The sequence below is a fragment of the Delphinus delphis genome, chromosome 2 (genome assembly GCF_949987515.2).
Source record: "Delphinus delphis chromosome 2, mDelDel1.2, whole genome shotgun sequence".
Lineage (NCBI taxonomy): Eukaryota > Metazoa > Chordata > Mammalia > Artiodactyla > Delphinidae > Delphinus > Delphinus delphis.
Window position 1 is genome coordinate 159,744,338 of NC_082684.1, and position 21,967 is coordinate 159,766,304.

Genomic DNA, 21,967 nt, shown 5'->3' on the forward strand with positions numbered 1-21,967 from the left:
ACTCCTTCCGGCATTATTTTCTTCATAGCACTTCTCTCCCCAGCTAGAAGTGAACTCTACACAGGCAGGGACCTCACCTGACTGGTTCACCTCTCTGTACCCCCAGCACCTGTTCTATGAGATGAGGATGCATCGGTAAAGAAAACACAAAACCCCCTGGAGGAGCTTCCCTGGGGGTGGGGAGGGGAGGTAGGCATTAAACAGGATAAACAAGTAATCTGGACAGTACGCTGTACGGGGAGGAAGGAAAGCAGGGGGAAGGTAAGGGATGTCAGGGGTGTGTGTGTGCATGGCACTGAACAGGTGACCAGACCTAGTGAGGGACAGAGAGAACCCACTGGAATCTGGGGAAGAGCTCTCCAGGCAGGGGGACCGCAAGGCACAAAGGTCCCGAGGCAGAGGCATGCCTGGAACATCTGTGGAGCAGCAGTGAGACCAGTAAGCTAGAACAGAGGGTGAGGGAGAGGGCTGGCAACCAGATCATGCAGGGACTTGAGGATTTGGGCTTTACTGTGTGTGTGTGTGGGGACATCCTTGAGCAGAGGAGGGACAAGAAAAGAGGTGGGAAGAGAATCACACGAGGGGGACTGGTCTTAGAAACATGGCAGTCCACGCACAGGAGCAGGAAAGACCATGGACCACCTGCCACAAGTGCAGGCGGGTAGGGAGGCAAATGAGTTGGGAGCTTGTAGAACCTTTCTTTGGATTGCTTCTACTTCTCAGTGCAATGGCTGAGAAAATGTGGGAGAGGAAGGAGGTATTGGAGATTTTCAGAGAGAGGACAAGGTGGAAGTAGTTTTCTAGGTTCGTGGGAGAGAGACTGGACTTGGAAGCTCAGGCAGCACTGAAGGCCCAGGCTGGATTTAACCAGGGGTTCACATAGCGAGGACAAGGGGGGAGAAGGCAGCCGAGGATGTATCAGTTCAATAACCGACCATAGAATGCAATCACACGTAGAGAATGGGGAAGAAAAATGATAAAAAGGTTCATGCATGCCTGAAATGAATGGAACCAGAATGACCTGAAAAAATTCTCATAGATGAACCTTGGAAGTCTGGATCCTGGAGTAGTCAAGGAATATTTATTAAATATCGATCAACATGTACTGAAATCCTTCATTCAAGGAACCATGAGAGGTGCTGCAGGAACATAAAATCTAATGCCCTGTATGAAAAGAATAATTCACCCAACTGTAAGCAAAAAGTTCTTAACGACTCTCAGCCACGGTATATGCTTCAGGAGTCGAAGTGAGATCGTTTATCTTTCTCTTAATTTACCTAACTAACTATTGTTAACACTTTATTATTAGGTAGATGCTTCTCCTGAGCTTAAATACATGTGTCTCTGATATAACACAATATACGTGTCTCCAGAAAAACCTATGCTCTACAGAAAAAGCACGACAAATTACAGGCTTATTGGGACAATAGGGTCGAGGCAGGTCACTCAAAACCTACGCCAACTTTGAACACACAGTTCTAGCCAAAAGAACATTTAGTATTTCAGGAGAGAACCTGGACATCCAGGGCAGACTGGGGGCTGCCTCAGGGGGTATATAAAATGCAAAAAAGCCATCGTGGAAATGAGGTGATGCCACTAGAAGCTGAACTCTGACCCGTTGACTCGCCAACTCGCCCCCAGAAGGGGGCGCCACCTGCAATTACCCAAGAGTGAGCAGAACCCAGAGTGCATCCTTAGGGGAGGGAGCCCTGGGGGTAGAGACTTGGAAACCTCCATATTTACACTAATGTAGGTCCCCTATTTATCAATCACCAATGAGCCAAGCGAGGTCATTAAAAGAATCATTTCTCTTTGTCCTTAAATTTAAAAAACTACAAGTCATTGGAAAGCACCACTTGAAATTAAAATCTTTTTTAGGCTTAAGCATAATAAAAAGTCCTTAATTTGACTGCCCCATGCAAAAGTGATTCATAATTTACCTTCTTGACCTTGGCCTCCTTCAGTTTTTCCAATGCTAGCTTAATTTTATCAGCCTTAGCTTGGGCTTCTTCTTCTTCCTGTAAAATGACAAGACATTCAACACAGTCCATTAAATAACACCAGGGAGTAAGTACCCTTGCCATCGTTAGTGTCTTAGTCACTTTATACTGACAGAAGGCTGTGTTATACAGGGCACCAAATTTCACATGATTGATTTTCAAAATTTAAGTAACTGTAACAGAAATCTTCAACCTGGAGATACAGAAGACAGTCACCCTTTATATCTTAGGAATAGTAACTTAAAAGATGAAATGATGACTCAGAGTTTCACATATTTAGTCTGCAAAAATCTCTGTTTGGTTCAAAATTGGGTCTAACCTCAGGAATCTATAGGTGAATCTCAAGGGATTTGAGCACTTCCTGAAATTATACACATTCTTTTGAATTAGTATGTGTTTTCTGGGATTCTTAGTTTTTATTAGATTCCTAAAGGGTCCTTATCTTCCCCAATCAAACTTAAACTTATAATTCACAAAAAAACCCCAAAAAAACCACAACAAACTACTGACAAACACATGAGCAGGCAGAAAAGAGAGTGAAATATTTTATGAGCCCAAAGCAGACATATATCTTCTTATACCAGTAGTTCTTATATATTTTTTGAGCCACAAACCCCTTTAGGAATATGTTTAAAGCAATGAAGCCCATAAAGCTTCACATATGCATTGACTTTGCAGACAGCTGGGAATCACAGACTCCTTGAACTCTTCACGGACCCTATATTAGGAGCTTCTGCTCTTTAGAATGGCTGTTATCGAAGACAAGAGATAAAAAGTGTTGGCGAGGGCTTCCCTTGTGGCACAGTGGTTGAGAGTCAGCCTGCCGATGCAGGGGACACGGGTTCGTGCCCCGGTCCGGGAAGATCCCACATGCTGCGGAGCAGCTGGGCCCGTGAGCCGTGGCCGCTGAGCCTGCGCGTCCTGAGCCTGTGCTCTGCAACGGGAGAGGCCACGACAGTGAGAGGCCCTTGTACCACAAAAAAAAAAAAAGTGTTGGTGAGGAAGTGAAGAAATGGAAACCTTTGTGCACTGTTGGTGGGAATGTAAAATTGGTGCAGCTGCTACGGAAAACAGTAAGGCAGTTCCTCAAAAACTTACAAATAGAACTACCATATGATCCAGCAATTCCACTCCTGGGTATCTACCCAAAGGAAATGAAATCAATATCTTGAAGAGATCTACACTCCCATGTCCGTGGCAGCACTATTCACAGCAGCCAAGACATGGAAGCAACCTCAGTATCTGTTGATGATGAATGGATAAAGAAGATGTGGTGTAGATATACAATGGAATATTATTTATCCACGAGAAAAGGAAATCATGCTGTTTGTGACAACATGGATGAAACTTGAGGGCATTACACTAAATGAGATAAGTCAGACAGAGAAGGACAAATAGTGTATGATCTCACTTATATGTGAGAATCTAAAAAAGCTGAACTCATAGAAACAGAGAGTTGAATGGTGGTTGCCAGAGGCTGGGGACAGAGGAAATAGGGCGATGTTGGCCAAAGGGTACAAACCTCCAGTTATAACATGAATAAGCTCTGGGGATCTAAAGTACAGCGTGGTGACTACAGTTAACAGTACTGTATTATAAACTTGTTTAGAGAGTAGATCTTATATGTTCTCACCATATGCACAACAAAAAGGTAATTATATGAGGTGATGAAGGTGTTAACTAACCTCGCTATGGTAATCATTTCTCAGTATATGTGTATCTGATCATCACGTTGTATGCCTTCAATCTGTACAATACTATATGTCAATTATATCTCAATAAAATTGGGGGGAAAAGAGCCTCTGCTCTATATGGATCACCGATTTTCAAATAATTTTTATACAATAATCACACAATAGAGCAATGAATAGGATTTAACATTTGATTTATATTTCGTATTTGTTCATTCAAAAGGCATTGTAGGGACTTTCAGGGTGACTAGGGTCGTATTTATGAATACTGATCATCACCCAGTACAACGAATGCAGGAGCCACAGGAAATAGAGCTAGGTTCTTACTGTAAAATATTTTTAAAGTGGCTTACTCTAAGAAAAATCCTTAAAGCGCTCTTCTTGCATGGATGAGAGATATGAGTTAACGTCCCACGTAATGACAATATGAACTTCCCGGAAATCTATTAATATCAAGCATTCATCACCTACCCGCCCCATAACGCCCCTCCCAACTATGACCTTACACGTGATACACAGATATCTTTGCCCTACTGAATACGGCTGCCGAATTCAGCAAAATTCCATTTAGTTCAATTCTGAAATATGTAAGGAATGCCTTCTATTCTTTATGTACTGGACTAGGACCAGGGACACAGAAATGTATACATCACTTCCACAGTTCATACCAAGTTAATAAAACATGACCCCAAAAGGTTGAGTATTATCAGGGAAAGTTGCATACAAATACAGATTTTAGCCAAACTATAACGATTCCTGAATATGGTCCTAATATGTCCTTGATACACACCAATGTGTCCTTTTACGGAGACTCTGGCTTTGCAATGAACACATCTGGGATTCTTGTTTCTTAGAGTCTCAGAGCTCTGGGCGTACAAACTTAAATGTAACCGCCACTCTGAAGAAGGTCAGAGATCTTGGGTAGCAGAGGTCAAGAGTCCTGACCCCATGGACTTACCTGAGAGAGAGGTTCAGGAGCGGGTGGTGGCAAAGGAAGGTCTAACATGGGATCAGCTGGTGGAGGAGGTAAGTCATCCTCATATTGGCTAATACTCGGTGCAGCAACATTTGCTGTGTAACCAAGAGAGGCTGCACCACTGAAACTTGGTATATCCAGAGATGCTGAATGAGGTCGGCTCTGAGAGGACTCTTTCTGGGCCTGGATTGTCCTCTGCTCAGCTTCTCTTATGTCTGCTACCAGATCCGCCATGAGAGCATCTAAATCTTGGTCTTCCAGTGCATTTAAGGACTCTGATAGGGAAAATCACGTTAGTGGTCAAGACAACAATTTGCACCTAGAAAAATTTAACGAAGGTCATTTTAAAGAGTACATTTGAGTACTGGTTGCAAGGGGCTGGGGTGGGGGAAATAGGAAGAGGTTGGTAAAAGGGTATGAACTTTCAGTTATAAGGCGAGTAAGGTCTGAGGATCTAAGTATAACATGATGACTACAGTTGATAACACTGTATGGTATAATTGAAATTTGCTGAAAGAGTAGAACTTAAATGTTCTCACTAAAAAAAAAAAAAAGAATACGTGAGGTGATAGATGTGTTAACTAACTTGATGGGGGAAATCCTTTCACAATGTATATGCACACCAAATCATCACACTGTACACTTTAGATATCTTACAATTTTGTCAATTAAACCTCAGTTGGGACTTCCCTGGTGGTGCAGTGGTTAAGAATCCACCTGCCAATGCAGGGGACACGGGTTTGATCCCTGGTCCGGGAAGATCCCACATGCCACAAAGCAACTAAGCCCATGCGCCACAACTACTGAAGCCCGCGCACCTAGAGCCCGTGCTCCGCAACAAGCCCCTGCTCACCACAACTAAAGAAAGCCCGTGCACAGCAATGAAGACCCAACACAGCCAAAAAAATTAATTAATTAACTTAAAAAAACCTTAAAAAAAAATCACTTCCCTCCAAAAAAAAACAAAAGAGAAAGAAAGAAGAGAAAAGAAAAATAATGGGGGAATGTCTTCCCTACATTGGGACCTCACAGGCCAGCTATAAAGTCAACTCCAAGCACCTGATTAGATGCCTAAGTAGAGAATTCTTGTACATTCTCGTGCAAGATCTTAGCGTTTTAGAAAGTAGGGGAGGGGAGAGGCTGGAAAATTCTCCCCAGGTCTTGGGAGGGCAGACAGAGCACCACTGATAAATATACTTGGAAGAAAGTAGGTCTCCACCAACTGGGATTTATTTAATACGCCTTGAGACTTGGGGTGAGGGCAGAGTTTCTGTGGGCACACCATCCAACTATAGGAACTCTCACGTCACAGAAAGAGCAGTTAATGATAAATATTTAATAGCAGGAAATAAAGCACCAAGGGGGTTAAGGAATGAAAAAAAAATTTTTTTTAATTGGGATTAAGTGGTAAAGACTTCATAAGACAGTGAGCTGGGAGTTAACTCTTAAAGGAAAGGGCATACCCGAATTTTCAGAGTGAGGGTGAGGGAGGACGATTTTCACTGGAATTTCTTCCACGTGAGAGATTACTGTGGAGATAAGACCCGGGATCCTGAAAGCTGATTAGACCACGTGGCATACGGGGAGCCGTGGCCGTGAGTCGCGTTGCTACAGCACTTTGTCCATCAGGCAGTCACCGGATGGTGAGTGTGATGAACAAAGTATGGGCAAGGTGGAAGTGATCATGAGGGGGAGAATTCTAGCTGCTGTGTGCAGCGTGAACTGGATTGAGGAAATGCGGGCAGGGGAAATGAAGCCCTCTCAGAAACAAATGAGCAGAAAGCATGGTGAAATCATTTACTGCCAAACATCGTCAGCATAAACACCATGTAGCATATTACGTTAATGCCAATAGTTCTATGTACAGCACTGGGACTGAGTTTGGATCTCTTAACCAGGTAAAAAGCATTTTCCTTCTAAGCCACCGCTGTTTTGCATATAGCTTTTCATAAAATTAAGTGAAATTTTAAAAATCTCAGAGAAAATATGTGTAGACCTAATGAAGCATATTCCTAATTTTCTAGTGTCATCAATTACATTGTGACTGTAGACACACAGCAAATGATTTTAATCCTTTATAAAAATTTTAGGGACAAAATTCCCACAGTAACACATATAGTAACAATTTCCAAAGCAAATTATAATCCTCAACATATTGGTATGGGATTGAGTGATAAATTCTGTTCAGAAGTTTATCGTTAACTCTCCAAATAACTTTGGGTGAAGTATTTTTTGACTCATTTTAAGCAATGTTTTAAGGGAAGACAGTAGAAAAAAAAAATCTATTCCTATTGTAATTCCCAACAAATTTAATTTTCAGTACATATCAGTACTTTTTTAATGGTCTTGTCTCCTTAATGGCATGAGTTTCTTGTTAGTGTCTTTTAACATGACTATGTTTATGTATTGCTGGGTTTCTTGGATTCTGACATTTTCAGTAATTTTTTGATACAAGGTAATAAGTGCTTCGAAAGCATTAGTTGAGCTTACTACAACTAAATTACTGATTAAATTTTAATGGAACTGATTATTCAGCTGTTATGAGTGTGTCAGGCAAATCTGCACTGTTCATATATGCAAGCATATGTTCTCTATTAACGTCATAATTTGACAAAAGTGTGTTGGTTTTCTGAAACTTCATGAATGTTACCATCATTCCATGTTGCAGTGGAAACGACTGACAGAAATAATAAGTTTATATGGAAGATAGAAAAGAGGGTGGGAAAAAGAGGAAATCAGAAGAGATGTACTATAATTTATCAAGATACAGTTATTCGAACCTTAAGGTTTAATCTAAAACTTACTGAAAATGACAGAAACAAAGGAACCCAGTGAGTGATGGAAATAAAACTTGGAACTCTGGATTTCTGTAACTAGGCTTCTCTATTATTTTGTTCTTTATTCTTTTGGTTGGCACTGCAAGTCTTTGGAAAATCTTTTCCAAGAGTTGCAGTGAATTCTCATTAATTTGGAAGCAATCACTTCAAGATTCATTGTAATTTGAGTAGCACCTGGGCTAAAGATTGTCAATGCACTAAGTAGGAAGAGAGATTTTTGTTAATAAAATATGACAAACTTCAGGGGACTAAAATGTCAAATAGACCAAATATACTATACTATATATTAAATATATATTAATTAAAATATATTTTGAAGCATCTATTCATATATTCTCAATCATTATGAAATGGCCAGTTCATTAATATCCTTGAAGGGACATTTCCTTATTAATATTTTCTTATACTACTGTATCTTATTACTGTAATGGCTTAGGAGTAAGAAGAAACTCTGTTTTTTTTTAAAAAAAAAATTAGAAAGCTTTGAGACTTTCAGCAAATACAGGATAGTGTTCCTTTTCATTACAGGCAAAAATATCTTCTTGGCCTCTCAATTCAATCCAAACGGCAGCACTCAATCTGAATGAAATCCAGGACTTTAAAAATTATACTTGTCATGATTAAACTTTGTTTTCAGATTACAGTTGTGTACAGATTTTAGTCATTGTTATCATTTCAAATTACTTAAGAAAAGAAAGGATACTCACCATTTAAATCCTTAAACCCCACACTGTAGTTAAACTCAGCTCTGGACGGTTTAGGTTCTGGAGGAGGGACAGTGTCGACTCCTAAACTCTGTGAAAACGGATCCCAACCCCCAAAGTTATTCATGATACCAGTATTTTTGCAGTGCACTTTAATCATTAAGTAAAGAATCATTTGCTGCTTATACATGTTCTCTTCAAATATGTTCTCTAAAAACTGTATTCTTACTTGAACATGCTTTAGGTGATTTTTTTTTCCTACAGAAAATGACAAGTTAAATTATGACAAGTTAAAAATGACAAGTTAAAAATTATTCTAGAAGGTACATCTTGAAACAAAACAGGTCAAATGATGAGAATGAGGTTGTTCATTTTTAGAGACAACAAAAACTTTCCGGGAATGAAGCATGGTGACACATACACTACATAAGGATTTAAGTTATGACATCAAAGAAAGGAATTGTTTAGTCACTTGAAGATAAGAGCTGTTTCAGGATGCAATCTGTTATTACACAGTAAAATGTTAATGCTGTTACTCTTATTTAATAAAACTTGTTAAAAAGAAATTAAGCCACAGTAAGTTACTAATTTTGTAAATAACATTATTTTCTAATTGATAAAGTGACTGCTTGTATGATTTAAAAGCTAATATTTAAACATATTTTTACATCCATAGTTTGAGAAGTGATTTCACCTGTTCTTAAACGTGAATGTTTTCATGACAATGAGTACATTCTTTGATATTAATTTGACTTGGTAAGTAATATCCTTGTTCATGTCTTAAATTTCTGAAGGAAACCAATCATTATAGGTTTGAGAATAAATTAATGATATCATCAGTTATACGTAGGAAAAAAAAGGCCATTAATCAAGAAGAAGTTAAAAAAAAAAATGAACCCAATCAAGTTAGAATCAAGGATAAAATGTAGGGAAAAGTGACTGCAACTCCAGAATTCATTCTAAAAACCGGAATGAACTTGCAAAAATTGCCAAGAAAGAGGGAGGTTGATGGAGAAACTACAGGGCAAATACCAGAAAAAAAAATTTAGTGAAAGAAAGTACAAAAAAATTCATTAACTAGTTGGTTTTTAAATGCTATAACTGGGAAGTATAACATCACAATTAGGGTTGCCAACTCATTTTTTTCTCAGGAATATAATTTACTAGGCTACTTACAGAAATTAGAAGTAGTTCTCTAACAAAACATGAATGCATGAATGTGTAACGTAACAGGCTTTGAGTAAAATACAGAGAGAGGGAAAGGAGAGAGAGGAAACCAGTTTTAGGAAGGAACTCCTTCAATCACAGCTTTAGCCAAGCAAACCCTGTGACCCCACTCACCTGAGCGCAATAAAGAAAGATCAAAACCCAGAAAGGTCTTCAGTGAAAGAAGATCCAAGACACTCTAAGGGGCCCTCTTCTTACTCTTGAATTAGAGTAACAACACTCAACTATGAAAATCCCAGACTCTGACCAATCAGAATAATCATTCCTCTATGGAGCAGAAGTGAGTGAATGGACAAAGAGACCACAGATGTTCATTAAACCCTCCCCCTTCGTGGGAGGAAAACGGTCCTCTGATTTATAGCAATGTGGCTTCCATCCTAACACTCCCTGGTTATTAGTCAGCACCCTTTTCTCTAAGCCTGTCGTCTCACATTTTGTCTCTTCTTTCATAGAATCTAAACCTTCTTGAATTTTATACGGAGTATAAAGTAGATGCTAACTAACATTGATTTATTTTTCCTAAAATAAATACTTAAAAATAAACGTAGATTATTCTTCATTTACTTTGTAGAAAACTTTAAGATCCCTATCATATTGAGGAATACTGGATGATTCTTATTTTAGTGCTTTATGCAGAAAGCAATGAGCTGACTAGTCTTTATATAAAGGTAACTGCAGGGGAAATTGTTCAGTGGTAGTGGTTGTGGAAGGTTTGCTTGGGGAAAATTCCTCCACTGGCTAAATATTTGAACACGATGAGCATGAAAATTGCCATAATAGAATGTATGTGTGACCCAGGCATTCAATTAACTGAACTCAGAAGGGTATAAACAGGAAAAAAGGTTTATTTTCTCCCCTACCACTGTTACATCAGGAATATATAATATTGTCAATTTCCAGTCTTTTTAAAAAGATAGCTCTTGTCATATTAAAATCAAATTCTGTAACCCCATTTTTTTTCTTTTAATGTTTTTTACTTTGAAAAATGTCAAACAAGAAGGTGAAAAAATAGTACAATGGACAACTATATACCCTTAGCCTACATCCATTTAACCCCATTTTTTTCTCATTTGAAAGTTAAGGAAGGGAATTTACCTGGGTCAGGAGATCCATCTCTCCCAGCAAATTGCTGAACATTTGGTCTATATCTTCGTTTGACTCACCCATCTGAAAAAGGAAGAAATCCAGTTATAAACAATCTAATAAAAGTCTGGGCTTCCCTGGTGGCACAGTGGTTGAGAGTCTGCCTGCCGATGCAGGGGACACGGGTTCATGCCCCGGTCTGGGAAGATCCCACATGCCGTGGAGCAGCTGGGCCCGTGAGCCATGGCCACTGAGCCTGCGCGCCCAGAGGCTGTGCTCCGCAACGGGAGAGGCCACAACAGTGAGAGGCCCGCGTACCGCAAAAAAAAAAAAAAAAAAAAAAAAAAAGTCTGATCCCCGGATAACTGTCCCATCTCTCTCTTTTCCCCAAAAGCCCCATAGAAAGGCAAGTAAGTCAAGAAGAGAAGGTTGTAGAGAGGGAGGTGCATTTCACCCTGAAATTCCATGCCTGACCTCTCTGCAATTTGCTTGGTCCAAGATTGAACGGAACCCTAGTAACTATCTCAGACCAACAATTGGACACTTTTTCCAGATGGAACTAGTCTCTTTGGGGCCAAGTGAACAACATTCAGGAATTCACATCACCATAGGACACCCTGATTGGAAAAGGAGAAAGCCTCAGGCCACAGGTGATGGCATCAGAGTCATGAAGAACTTCATTTCCATTTAAAAACCTACCCAAAAATGATATGTCAGCGTTAAGACTATTTACCAAACGATTCCTTGCTTTACAAAGTTGTCTCTGAAACAGCAGCTTCTGGCACATTTATTTGGAAATTTTAGGGTGACAAACACTTAGAACTGAAATGGCCACACAATCAAGTGATGAGAGATGGAAATAAAGCAAGTTTTACATTATAATCTTTCCCTACTTAAGCTGAGTGAAAGAACTGTCCAAGAGAGGAAAAGTGTTTCCATAAAGTCGGGTGGGGACACCCTGGGAGGTGTAACTAGTCGCTCTCCTCCTGACATCACTGGCAAAGCTGGATTAGGACATTAGGAGACATGATTATGAGGCTTAATGAGTAATGTGTTGTTTAGCAAAGGGACTCAACTGCTTCATCTGTAAGACGAGGAGTTTGCCGCAGATAATTTCTTAGGGTCCCAAATGCTCTAAAACACTAGAAGATTAGTACCAATTACAGCTCAATCTAAGAAGTCTGGTGAGTGTAGCATGTATTATTTAAGCCAAACAATATTTATATGTATGTATGTGTGTGTTTGTGTTTTAATTATTTTATATGGAAACTTTTAAATATATACAAAAGTAAAGAGAATAATATAATGATTTTTATGTACCCAGTGTCCAGCTTTAACAATGATCAACTCATGACTAATCTTTTTTATGTAGATACATATGTAGCACTAAAAGATTGTTGTTGTTGTTTTTTTAACCATAACCATAATACTATCATCTCTGCACACACACGTGTGTTTGCATTTAAAATAAATTATTTGGGACTTCCTTCGTGACACCGTGGTTAAGAATCCACCTGCCGATGCAGGGGACATGGGTTTGATCCCTGGTCCGAGAAGATCCCACATGCTGCAGAGCAACTAAGCACGTGCGCCACAACTACTGAAGCCCACGAGCCTAGAGCCCATGCTCCACAACGAGAGAAGCCACCACAATGAGAAGCCTGCACACCACAATGAGGAGCAGCCTCTGCTCGCTGCAACTAGAGAAAGCCCACATGCAGCAACGAAGACCCAACACAGCCAAAATAAATAAACAAATAAAATAAATTATTTGAATTGCCAAGATTTGGAAGCAACCTATGTGTCCATCAACAGATGAATGGATAAAGAAGATGTGGTACATATATACAATGGAATACTACTCAGTCATAAAAAGGAATGCAATTTTGACCTTTGCAGCAACATGGATGGACTTGGAGGGCATTATGTTAACTGAAATAAGTCTGACGGAGAAAGACAAATAGTGTATGATATCACTTATATGTGTAATCTGAAAAATACAAGAAACTAGTGAATAAAACAAAAAAGCAGACTCACAGATATAGAGAACAAACTAGTGGTTACCAGTGGGGAGAGGGAAGCGGGGAGGGGCAATATAGGGGTAGGGGATTAAGAAATACAAACCATTAGGTATAAAATAAGCTATAAGGATAAATTGTACAACACAGGGAATATAGCTAATATTTTATAATAACTACAAATGGAGTATAACCTTTAAAAATTGTCAATCACTATATTGTACACCTGTAACTTACATAATATTGTACAGCAACCATACTTCAATAAAAAAATTATTTGGCTAAAATAGGCAAAGTCAGGTCTATCTTTCCTTGAATAAATCATCTTGAAAACTTACGGTTCTCCCTTTACCATAACTTCAAACTAATACTCGAGCAATAATACTTTTTCATATTTAATAGCTTTAGCTAATCAGGGGTTCTCTCTTTATAAAATGTGTATATAAAAGACCTTTCTCATACTGACTCTGCTTACTTAAAACTGACCTGAATAATTTTTTAAAAACCCAATTCTTGAAAGTACAGAGATGTGGTGATGATAATGATGACGATGATGAACACATTTATCTAGCACTTAACCATGTTCCAAGAACTGATCTACAAGCTGGGTTGATATTAACAGTAAACACCCAGAATGGCACTGACACTGAGAAATCAGAAGGAATGAGGGCTGTAAAAACCATCTAGAGTGAATTAGTGCATATCCTCCAAATACCCACCCTGCAAAGCTAGTGTTCAATCTTCCCATATTATCTTCAATAGTTATCTTCACTTTACATCACTTAGGAAATCTTCTGGCTTAATTTTCCCATCATATGCTTTCCCCTCTCCCAATTTTAAGAAGGGACAACTCTTTTTTCCATGTACAACTTTACCACCTTCGCAGAAGATGAGATGAGGATTTAGAGTATTTTCCATCTGAGTTTCCTGCTCCCCACAATAACTCTCTTTGCTCTCCTTCTAGGCTCTCTCTCCAGTGAAACATAAAAGCCTCTCTGCGCTATATAGTTCCTGAGTACATTCAATAGTCATTTCAAGTTTTCAGTTGTGCATGTTTAATATTGGAGGGAGAATATTTGAATTGCTATGATTGTTAGTTCTCCAGAACCTCCTATCTGGCTTCCACTGGAGGAGGTATCTTGCAGGAGCATGGGGAAGCTACAAAACTGGGTTGACCAGGAAGGGCCAGGAAGGGGACTTCATTCAAACAAAAGAAGTCTATGATACGATGGGACAAGCCCACTTCTAAGTAGCAGACACACCTGAAAGAATCAGGTGAACATACACATGGGACAGGGAGGCACGTGTTTGAGTCTGATGAAGCTATTCAGTGAGTGCTCAGGGTCAAACCACACAAGGTAGGCAGATGAGCCCTCAGGTACAGAAGTGACAGGTAAGGCAGACACTGCAGGTGTGGGTCTATGTGTGTAGGTCTAAGAGGTAGGAAGGATTCAAACAGCATCAGTGAAGAAAGGATGGAAGAAGTTCATTCCATTCTATGGATTGTTGGGTTTAGTGTTTATCATAACCAGAGAAGGAAAAAGAGATGCAGGTGGGCCCTGCCTCTGGTTGGGGAGGGAAGTCAATGCTAGGATCCACTCACATATGGTTTTAATTCCCTCCCAGTTGCTTATAAAGTATCTGAATCATACTCTCCCTTCTTCAAATTACCTACAAAATAGAGGAAAGAAAATATTTAAGTCAACAAAGTACTCATGGTTTCAAAAAGTGTCCCTTCGGGCTTCCCTGGTGGCGCAGTGGTTGGGAGTCCGCCTGCCGATGCAGGGGGACACGGGTTCGTGCCCCGGTCTGGGAAGATCCCACATGCCACGGAGCGGCTGGGCCCGTGAGCCATGGCCGCTGAGCCTGTGCGTCCGGAGCCTGTGCTCTGCAACGGGAGAGGCCACAACAGTGAGAGGCCCACAAACCGCAAAAGAAAAAAAAAAAAAAAAGTGTCCCTTCAAATCATTAATCTGGTTTCAAAATCTTATAATGGATGATTCACTCATTACTTTAATAAGAGGAAATTAGCAGAAAAAAACTATAAAATTCCAGAACTGCCCATGTGGATTTATTTTCTTTAGAATATCATGCAGTACAATAATGTGACAAAATAAAAGAATCCTTCAGATGAATTATTACTAACAGGGCAAGTTAAGAGTAAGTACTAGTGTTAACATATTTCAAAGTTTTTCATGAGAGAAAAGTAATCCTTTCAGAGTGGAAAAAAATAGATTTATTTGCTGACCTCAAAACTGCCAGTCAGTGTTAAAATAAACTCAAAGGAACCAAAGATGATGCTAGTAAATAAGAATCTTATCCTTGATGCTTTCTCTGAAACCATTACATTTGGAAAAGCGCTAAATGATGAAGAATGAAGTCTTGAAAGGAAATGTGGCATTGATGGGTCAGAAATATCCACTCAGCCCAAAGACCTTAGCTTCTCAGCCTGTATACACCACTGATACAGAATGGGGTGAGGCGTATAAACATCACTATGTGTAAAACAGATAATCAACAAGGACCTACTGTATAGCACAGGAAACTCTACTCAGTACTCCGTAGTAACCTAAATGGGAAAAGAAATGGAGATATGTATAACTGAATCACTTCGCTGTACACCTGAAACCAACACAATATTGTAAACCAACTATACTCCAGTATAAAATAAAAATTAAATTAAAAAAAAAAAACAGAACAGGTTGAGGACTTGCCAGAGTGAATCATACACCTAACACGGAAATAACTTGAAACAGCAGCATCTTCTTGTGACCTCTGCTGACCCTCCCTGCGTTCATCTGGTAAAAATCTTTCCCCCGCCCTTTCATTCCTTTTCCCCAGAGTGTGTTGATATTGAATTATTTAAAGGAGTCAATATCAAAATTATTCTGTAAATCCTGTCATAAGTAAATATGTTACTGAATGGATCACAGTTTAAAAGAGTTGTATCCTTGGTGAAAATAATAAAACATTTAGTTAAGGGCTATTAACATAAATGTGTACATTCAAATCATCTTACATATTTATATTCCCCAAGAAAACCTTATGGACAGAATAAGAGTCCCGTGGATATATACAGTACCTATACACATACACATGCACAAGAAAATAGGGCTGTGTCTATTTGTATGTTCGGTATTTCCTGAAGGTCAAAATCAGAATTAAAAAGAGAGAAACCGAGCAAGAAAACACCCAGCCCTGAGTGCTCAAAGTGTTGTATGGGTTAACAGCCCCAAGAGCAGGGGTGGAGGAGCCTTAGTGAAGCAACGGATTGCAAAACAGCAACGTGCACATCGCAACTGGGTGGAATTAACATCTTTTTGTAAGTATGTCATTTCTGAATTCCTTTTGTGTCTTGGGAAGAACAACAAACCGTAGATTTAAAAAATTTGGAGGGACTTCCCTGGTGGTCCAGTGGTAAAGAATCTGCCTTCCAGTGCAGGGGATGTGGGTTCAATCCCTGGTTGGGGAACGAAGACCCCACCTGCCACAGGGCAACTAAAGCTCGCTCGCCACAACCACTGAGCCTGCATGCTGCAAACTACAGAGCCCACGCACTCTGGACCCAGGGTGCCACAACTAGAGAGAGAAAACCTGCATGCCACAACTAGAGAGAAGCCCGTGCTGCAACGAAAGGTCCGCACGCCTCAACGAAGACCCCACATGCCGCCACTAAGGCCTGATGCAGCCAAAAAAAATGAAAGAAAATAAATAAAAATTTAAAAAAATTTTTTAAATAAATAATTTGGAATAGTTCTTTATCAGACAGATTTCACTGCGTTTTTTTTGGAGGGTGTGGAGAGTGGATAGGAGAGGGGTGGGTGGCTGAGGCTGCACATCCAGGCTGAAATTCTGCCTCAGATTCCTTGAATGACGGGGCAATTTTCCTGAATTCTCAGTCTTTCCACAAGGCTCAAGCTTCTAAGCCTCAGCTTTTCTCTTCAGATAGTTTTTCTTCTCCACATATGTAAATTTCATATATAAACTTCAAATACACATATTTTAAAAATCTGTCCATAAGAGAAAACACTGTGACTATGCCAGGTGATGGATATGTCAATTCAACCTGTTGTGGTGATTGTTTCACAATATACACATATGTCACAACATTATGTTGTACGCCTTAAACTTAATATGTCAGTTATATCCCCAGAGAGCAGGAAAAAGGTCTACTCTAAGTACTCTGATATATATATGCTTAACAGGACACCTGTTTCTATCTATGGCCAAGTTAACCTCAACTATTTAACTCAGTTTGGATGCAGGTTTCATTGCCATTTGCACGAGCAATTCCAGCCATGACTTTGGACCTGAGCCAGGGCAGACCTCATTTTATCTGAGTGGCTCGCCTAAAACAGCCCGTTCAATAGTCCACAGTCCTTCCCATCATTCTCCCCCCTCTGGTGCATTCTCCTTCTACATGCCCTAACTTGGCTCTTGGTCATTATTCATTTGTTAGTCTAATTTACAAACCCTGGCATAGTCCCTGACGCTTCCCATTCTTCCACCCAATCAGTCAAAAAAAATCCTGCTGGTTTCCCCTGCAGAGAGCTTCCTTTCCTCCATCCTTACTGTTGAGACCCTCATCAGCTCATCCAGCCTGCAGGCTCCTGGATCCCCCATCAAGCCCCATCACCATCACTTCGAATTTGAAATAGAAATTTGAATGCGCCAGTCTCCTGTTTGAAAATCCTCCGTGACAGATCACGATGAAGTGGGGAGAGTTCAAGTCTCAGTATGTCTTTCTAAGTCCTTCGTACTTTGCCCCAACCTACTTTTCAGGATTCAACTCTTACCCATCAGGGCCCTTGACATTGTCCGAACAGGCTTTTAAACACTCTCTTTGTCTTGGTATATGCTATTCCCTTTCAGTAACATCCTCCTCAGTGCACTTATCCTTCATAAAACCCTACTGATCATTTGGAATCCAGCTTGCATGGATGTCTTCATACCTGGTAGAGAGATGTGCTGTCCATTGTACTTGGTAACCCTATCAGTAAATCCAGTCCCCCAGAAACAACCACCTTGATAAGGCATTTAACCTCCCTGGGTTTGTTTCCTCATCTGCAAAATGAAGAGATTAATATGTAATTCATAGGATTGTTGGGACATTTAAATAAAATAGCATACAGTACTTAGTGTAAGCACTCAATAATGGCATCTATCATACTGGATCACGCTCTTTTTGTTACTGTGTTAGAACTTCCTTCCCAACTGGGAGCTCTTATTAAGGAAGGATTAGCTCTTGCTCATCTTTAGGTTTAAAAGTGCTTTGTTGAAAACACAGAGAGCGTAGGTAACCTCCCCGACTAGTGGGAAGAAGACATTAGTCACTGTCATTCCACCTCCTGTGCCCTAGACGTGGAGTCTGTTGCCCTGCACGCAAAGATGTGACATTCCGGGGCTGGACAGTCCTTGGAGGTCACCAAATCCCACGTTTCCTTTAACTACCAGGGCAAATAAACAGAGAGTCTGTTTCCAAGCTGTAATCCCAGCTACAGGTCTCTGGAACATCACTCACTATAGCAATATTTCACTTTTTTTTAGTGCTTTCCAAGTGAGTAAATACTGGTATTTATACAGATAAATTTTGTTGGCAAACACAGAGGTTCACTGGAATGCACATCTATTTAGGCCTGAATCAGTTTTTGTTGCTTTGAGAAAAATCTAATAGTCACCATGCAACTCAAGTGACATTATCCATGGCTTTCCTTCTTATCTAATTCAACCTGAAGTCACTTAACATTTCAAGGAGTCGGTTAATTTGCCATTATTTAATAAATAAAAAACAAATTATATCTTCTATTTTAAGTATTCCTTTATTCACATCATATATCTAATTCATTTTAGCCCCATAAACAGATTCATACCTCACTTTAGAACAGAAATGGAATAGCTTAATTACACAGTAATAAATCAGGTTACCTATATCACTTTAACACATAATCTATATTATATGTGTTTTGCTATTTATACAGAATTAGCTGTATGCCTCAGGCTTGCACTGGGCTTCAAAACTGAGATAAATTATATGTGCCTGTTTGCATTTGCCAATGTCACATTTTGGTTTTTTACGTGTTTATGTGTAAATCTGCGAATCTGTGAGAACAAAAATGAATACACATATGAACACATTCATATATGCTTCTCATGACACATATGTTATACTTTCTTGTTTGGAACTGAATTTTGAGCATAACAGTATTAAAATAAGGGGTCATACAAGCTTTGTCTGTATAGCTGGACTTTGCTATGTTCTTTGCTATCCTCTCCCTGACCTCTCTTCTATTCCAGTAGTTTCCTTTAACCTCTCACCTATTTAATTTGGTACATCACTGCAATACCTTAAGAGATGACTCTTAGGAAAGAAAAAAGGGGGGGGGGGTTATTTGACACATTTAAAAAGAAAAGATATATTCATAAAAACCCAATTTTGTATATTAAATAAAATAGTTAATAAACATAAGAATTTTTCATAAACTAGAAAACAAAACGACTACTGTTCATACAGGTTTTTAAAAGTGGTTCTGGGACTTCCCTGGTGGTCCAGTGGCTAAGACTCCGCGTTCCCAATGCAGGGGGCCCAGGTTCGATTCCTGGTCAGGGAACTAGATCCCACATACCTCAACTAAAAGATCCCGCATGCCACAACAAAGATCCCGTGTGCCGCAACTAAGACCCAGCACGGCCAAATAAATAAATTAATTAATTAAAAAGTGGTCCTAATAACTTCTGCATAAAAATAAAAAGGTTAAGAGTTTTCCTTTTTGATGATCAATGCTTGGCTTTACTAAAAGATGTATTCAGTGGCAGCCAGCAACAACACAATGAAGAGCCCTGTGTTATTTACATTTTTATAAGGCGCTTATTTGTCAAAAGCCTGCTTTCCTATCGCACCAGATTAAGAGATTATGAATTTGTGGATGGTCTAATTTGGTGGTTGTAAAGCTCTTCTTTTCAGCCGTGTTTTTAGTCATGCATCATCTTTACTTGCATTGAGGTCCTGGTACCAAGAACAGAATGAAAATTTAGAGCAATAAGAATTAAAAGAAAAGATAGAATAGTTGTTAGTAAAAAAATTTTAATGCAACAACAAAGGATGTATAAAATTGACTTTTTGATCATTAAAATGAGTTGGTCAATTAAGTTCAGACAGGTTAGAACTGGTCTTCAAAATTCCACCAGAACAGCCATCTATATACCCAGAAGAAAGTCCCCTGCTCTGTTGCTCCTGTGCGTGGCTGTCGGTTGAGAGAGAGGAATCTACTCAGTCTCTCTACCTGTCTGATGATAATAGAAACAATATCTAATAACTATTAGGTGTTCTCACTCTGTGCCAGGCACTGTTCTTGAGCTTTACAGGTACTGACTGATTAAATCTATCCCCACAATCAACCTAGATAGGCCACTTATTTTCCCCATTTAACAGATGAGGAAACTACGGCACCCAGAGGTTAATTAACTTGCCTGAGGTTACACAATTTAAGTCAGTCAACAAATACTTACTGGGACTTCCCTGGTGGCACAGTGGTTAAGAATCTGCCTGCCAATGCAGGGGACATGGGTTTGAGCCCCGGTCCAGGAAGATCCCACATGCCGTGGAGCAACTAAGCCCATGTGCCACAACTACTGAGCCTTTGTGCCACAACTACTGAAGCCCACGCACCTAGAGCCCGTGCTCCGCAACAAGAGAAGCCACCATGATGAGAAGCCCGCGCACTGCAAGGAAGAGTAGCCCCACTCACCACAACTAGAGAAAGCCCACGGGCAGCAACAAAGACCCAATGCAGCCAAAAATAAAAATAAACAAAACAAAACAACGAAAAACAACAAAAAAACCAGATTGCTCGGTCCCATTCCCAGTGTTTCTGACAAAAACAAACAAAAAAATTTACTGATCCCAGACACTGTTCTAGGCTCAAACAAATCTCTGAAAGATTTTCCTAAAAAATAAATAAACAAATAAAAATAATAATAAAAAAGATTTTCCTCAGTGGGTCTTCTGCAACTGTGTTTCTCTTCATCAATGTATTATGGATTAAATATCTAGACTTCATCTACATACTATATGTCTTTCCATGTTGAAGGCAAAGAAAAATGTTTGCATCCTTGCATTGAGACTTCTTTTTTACCCTCCATTCCATCATTTTTTGGGTAAATTTTAGAAAATTGAAGTAAAATATCCATAACATGAAATTTACCATTTTAATAATTTTTAAGTGCACAGTTCAGTCACATTAAGCACATTCATATTGTTGTGCAACCAGGACCATTCATTTCCAGAACTTTTTCATCTTCCTTAACCGTAACTTCATATCCATTAAATAATAACTCCCCATCTCCGCCCTCCCCCAGCCTCGGACCCTGGTATCTGTCATCCTACTTTCTTTTTTTATGAATCTGGCTACTCTTGTCATCTCACGTAAGTGGAATGAAATATTTGTCCTCAAGATTCATCCATGTTGTAGCACTATCATGTATCAGGGCAAGTGGAGTGGTGTTTTGAGTCTATAGCTAGATTGCCAGAGTTAAAACATAACTAGAATTCATGAGAAAGAAGGTTGAAAAATCTGAGGCTCTGTCAGTATCAATGTGCTTAGGTATTTTTTATTACTTTTAAATTAAAAAAACGGCTGGCTGTGTTTTTTTTTCCTAGGAAAAAAAAATCAGCCCACACATTGCAACTACAGATACAAAAGAGGAGATAATTTTTAAAAGATCTGTTGATGATAGGAACCACACTTGGTATGGAATATGTAGTGCAGAATCCAGGTGATCACAAATGCTGGCGGAAACTATGAAGTAGCTAGCGTACAGTATGATTGGAAAATAACGGACAATATTGCATTTTGCCTGATTCCTTCAATGTAGTTTTTTTCAAAATGCAATGAAAGCACTCCTCAAGAGGAAGTGGTTCACGGAACAACACAGCACGTGGTTAAAGGTTCTTGCAATGTTTGGGGGAGGGGGGAGCTAACATTTCTGTGTAACATAAAACAGGAAACAGAAACATCTCTAAAATTACACACAGTATCAAATAATACTCAAAAAAGAACTAGAAGAAATCTCTTGGGCCAACTTAACTGGCTTTGCACAGTATACTTGAGATCAGTGAAAATTTTAAGAACTAGGCTAACAGTTATTAGGTTAACAGGATAATCACTATGGTCATACGAACAATACAAAACCAACACAACAATCAATCTCAAAGGAAATTCACATGGACAGCATAGACGTGTATATGTACGGTCACCCAAAAGAACAGCCAAGACAATACGATTCTTTGGTAGGCGGTACCGTGATGGCAAAAGTTTGATGGAAAAAACATTTGCAAATGAAAGAGTAATCATGAAATGACATATTTTTTTCGATAATTAAAAAACCCTAAGGGAGCAGCTTGAAAAACCTTGGAATTTGTCAGTGTAGACACA

General features: G+C 39.4%; 1 protein-coding gene across 1 annotated transcript in view; it reads right to left on the minus strand.

Annotated features, from left to right (window-relative positions):
* The window catches only part of APBB1IP (amyloid beta precursor protein binding family B member 1 interacting protein), a 102,891-nt gene that overhangs the window by 49,490 nt on the left and 31,434 nt on the right, over positions 1 to 21,967 (minus strand). Inside the window, exons 2-5 of the mRNA XM_060003766.1 lie at positions 10,531 to 10,602; positions 8,212 to 8,299; positions 4,650 to 4,942; positions 1,941 to 2,018 (exon numbers count right to left, since the gene is read on the minus strand). Coding sequence (XP_059859749.1) covers positions 1,941 to 2,018; positions 4,650 to 4,942; positions 8,212 to 8,299; positions 10,531 to 10,602 — 531 coding nt within the window. The remainder of the gene's footprint in view (positions 1 to 1,940; positions 2,019 to 4,649; positions 4,943 to 8,211; positions 8,300 to 10,530; positions 10,603 to 21,967) is intronic.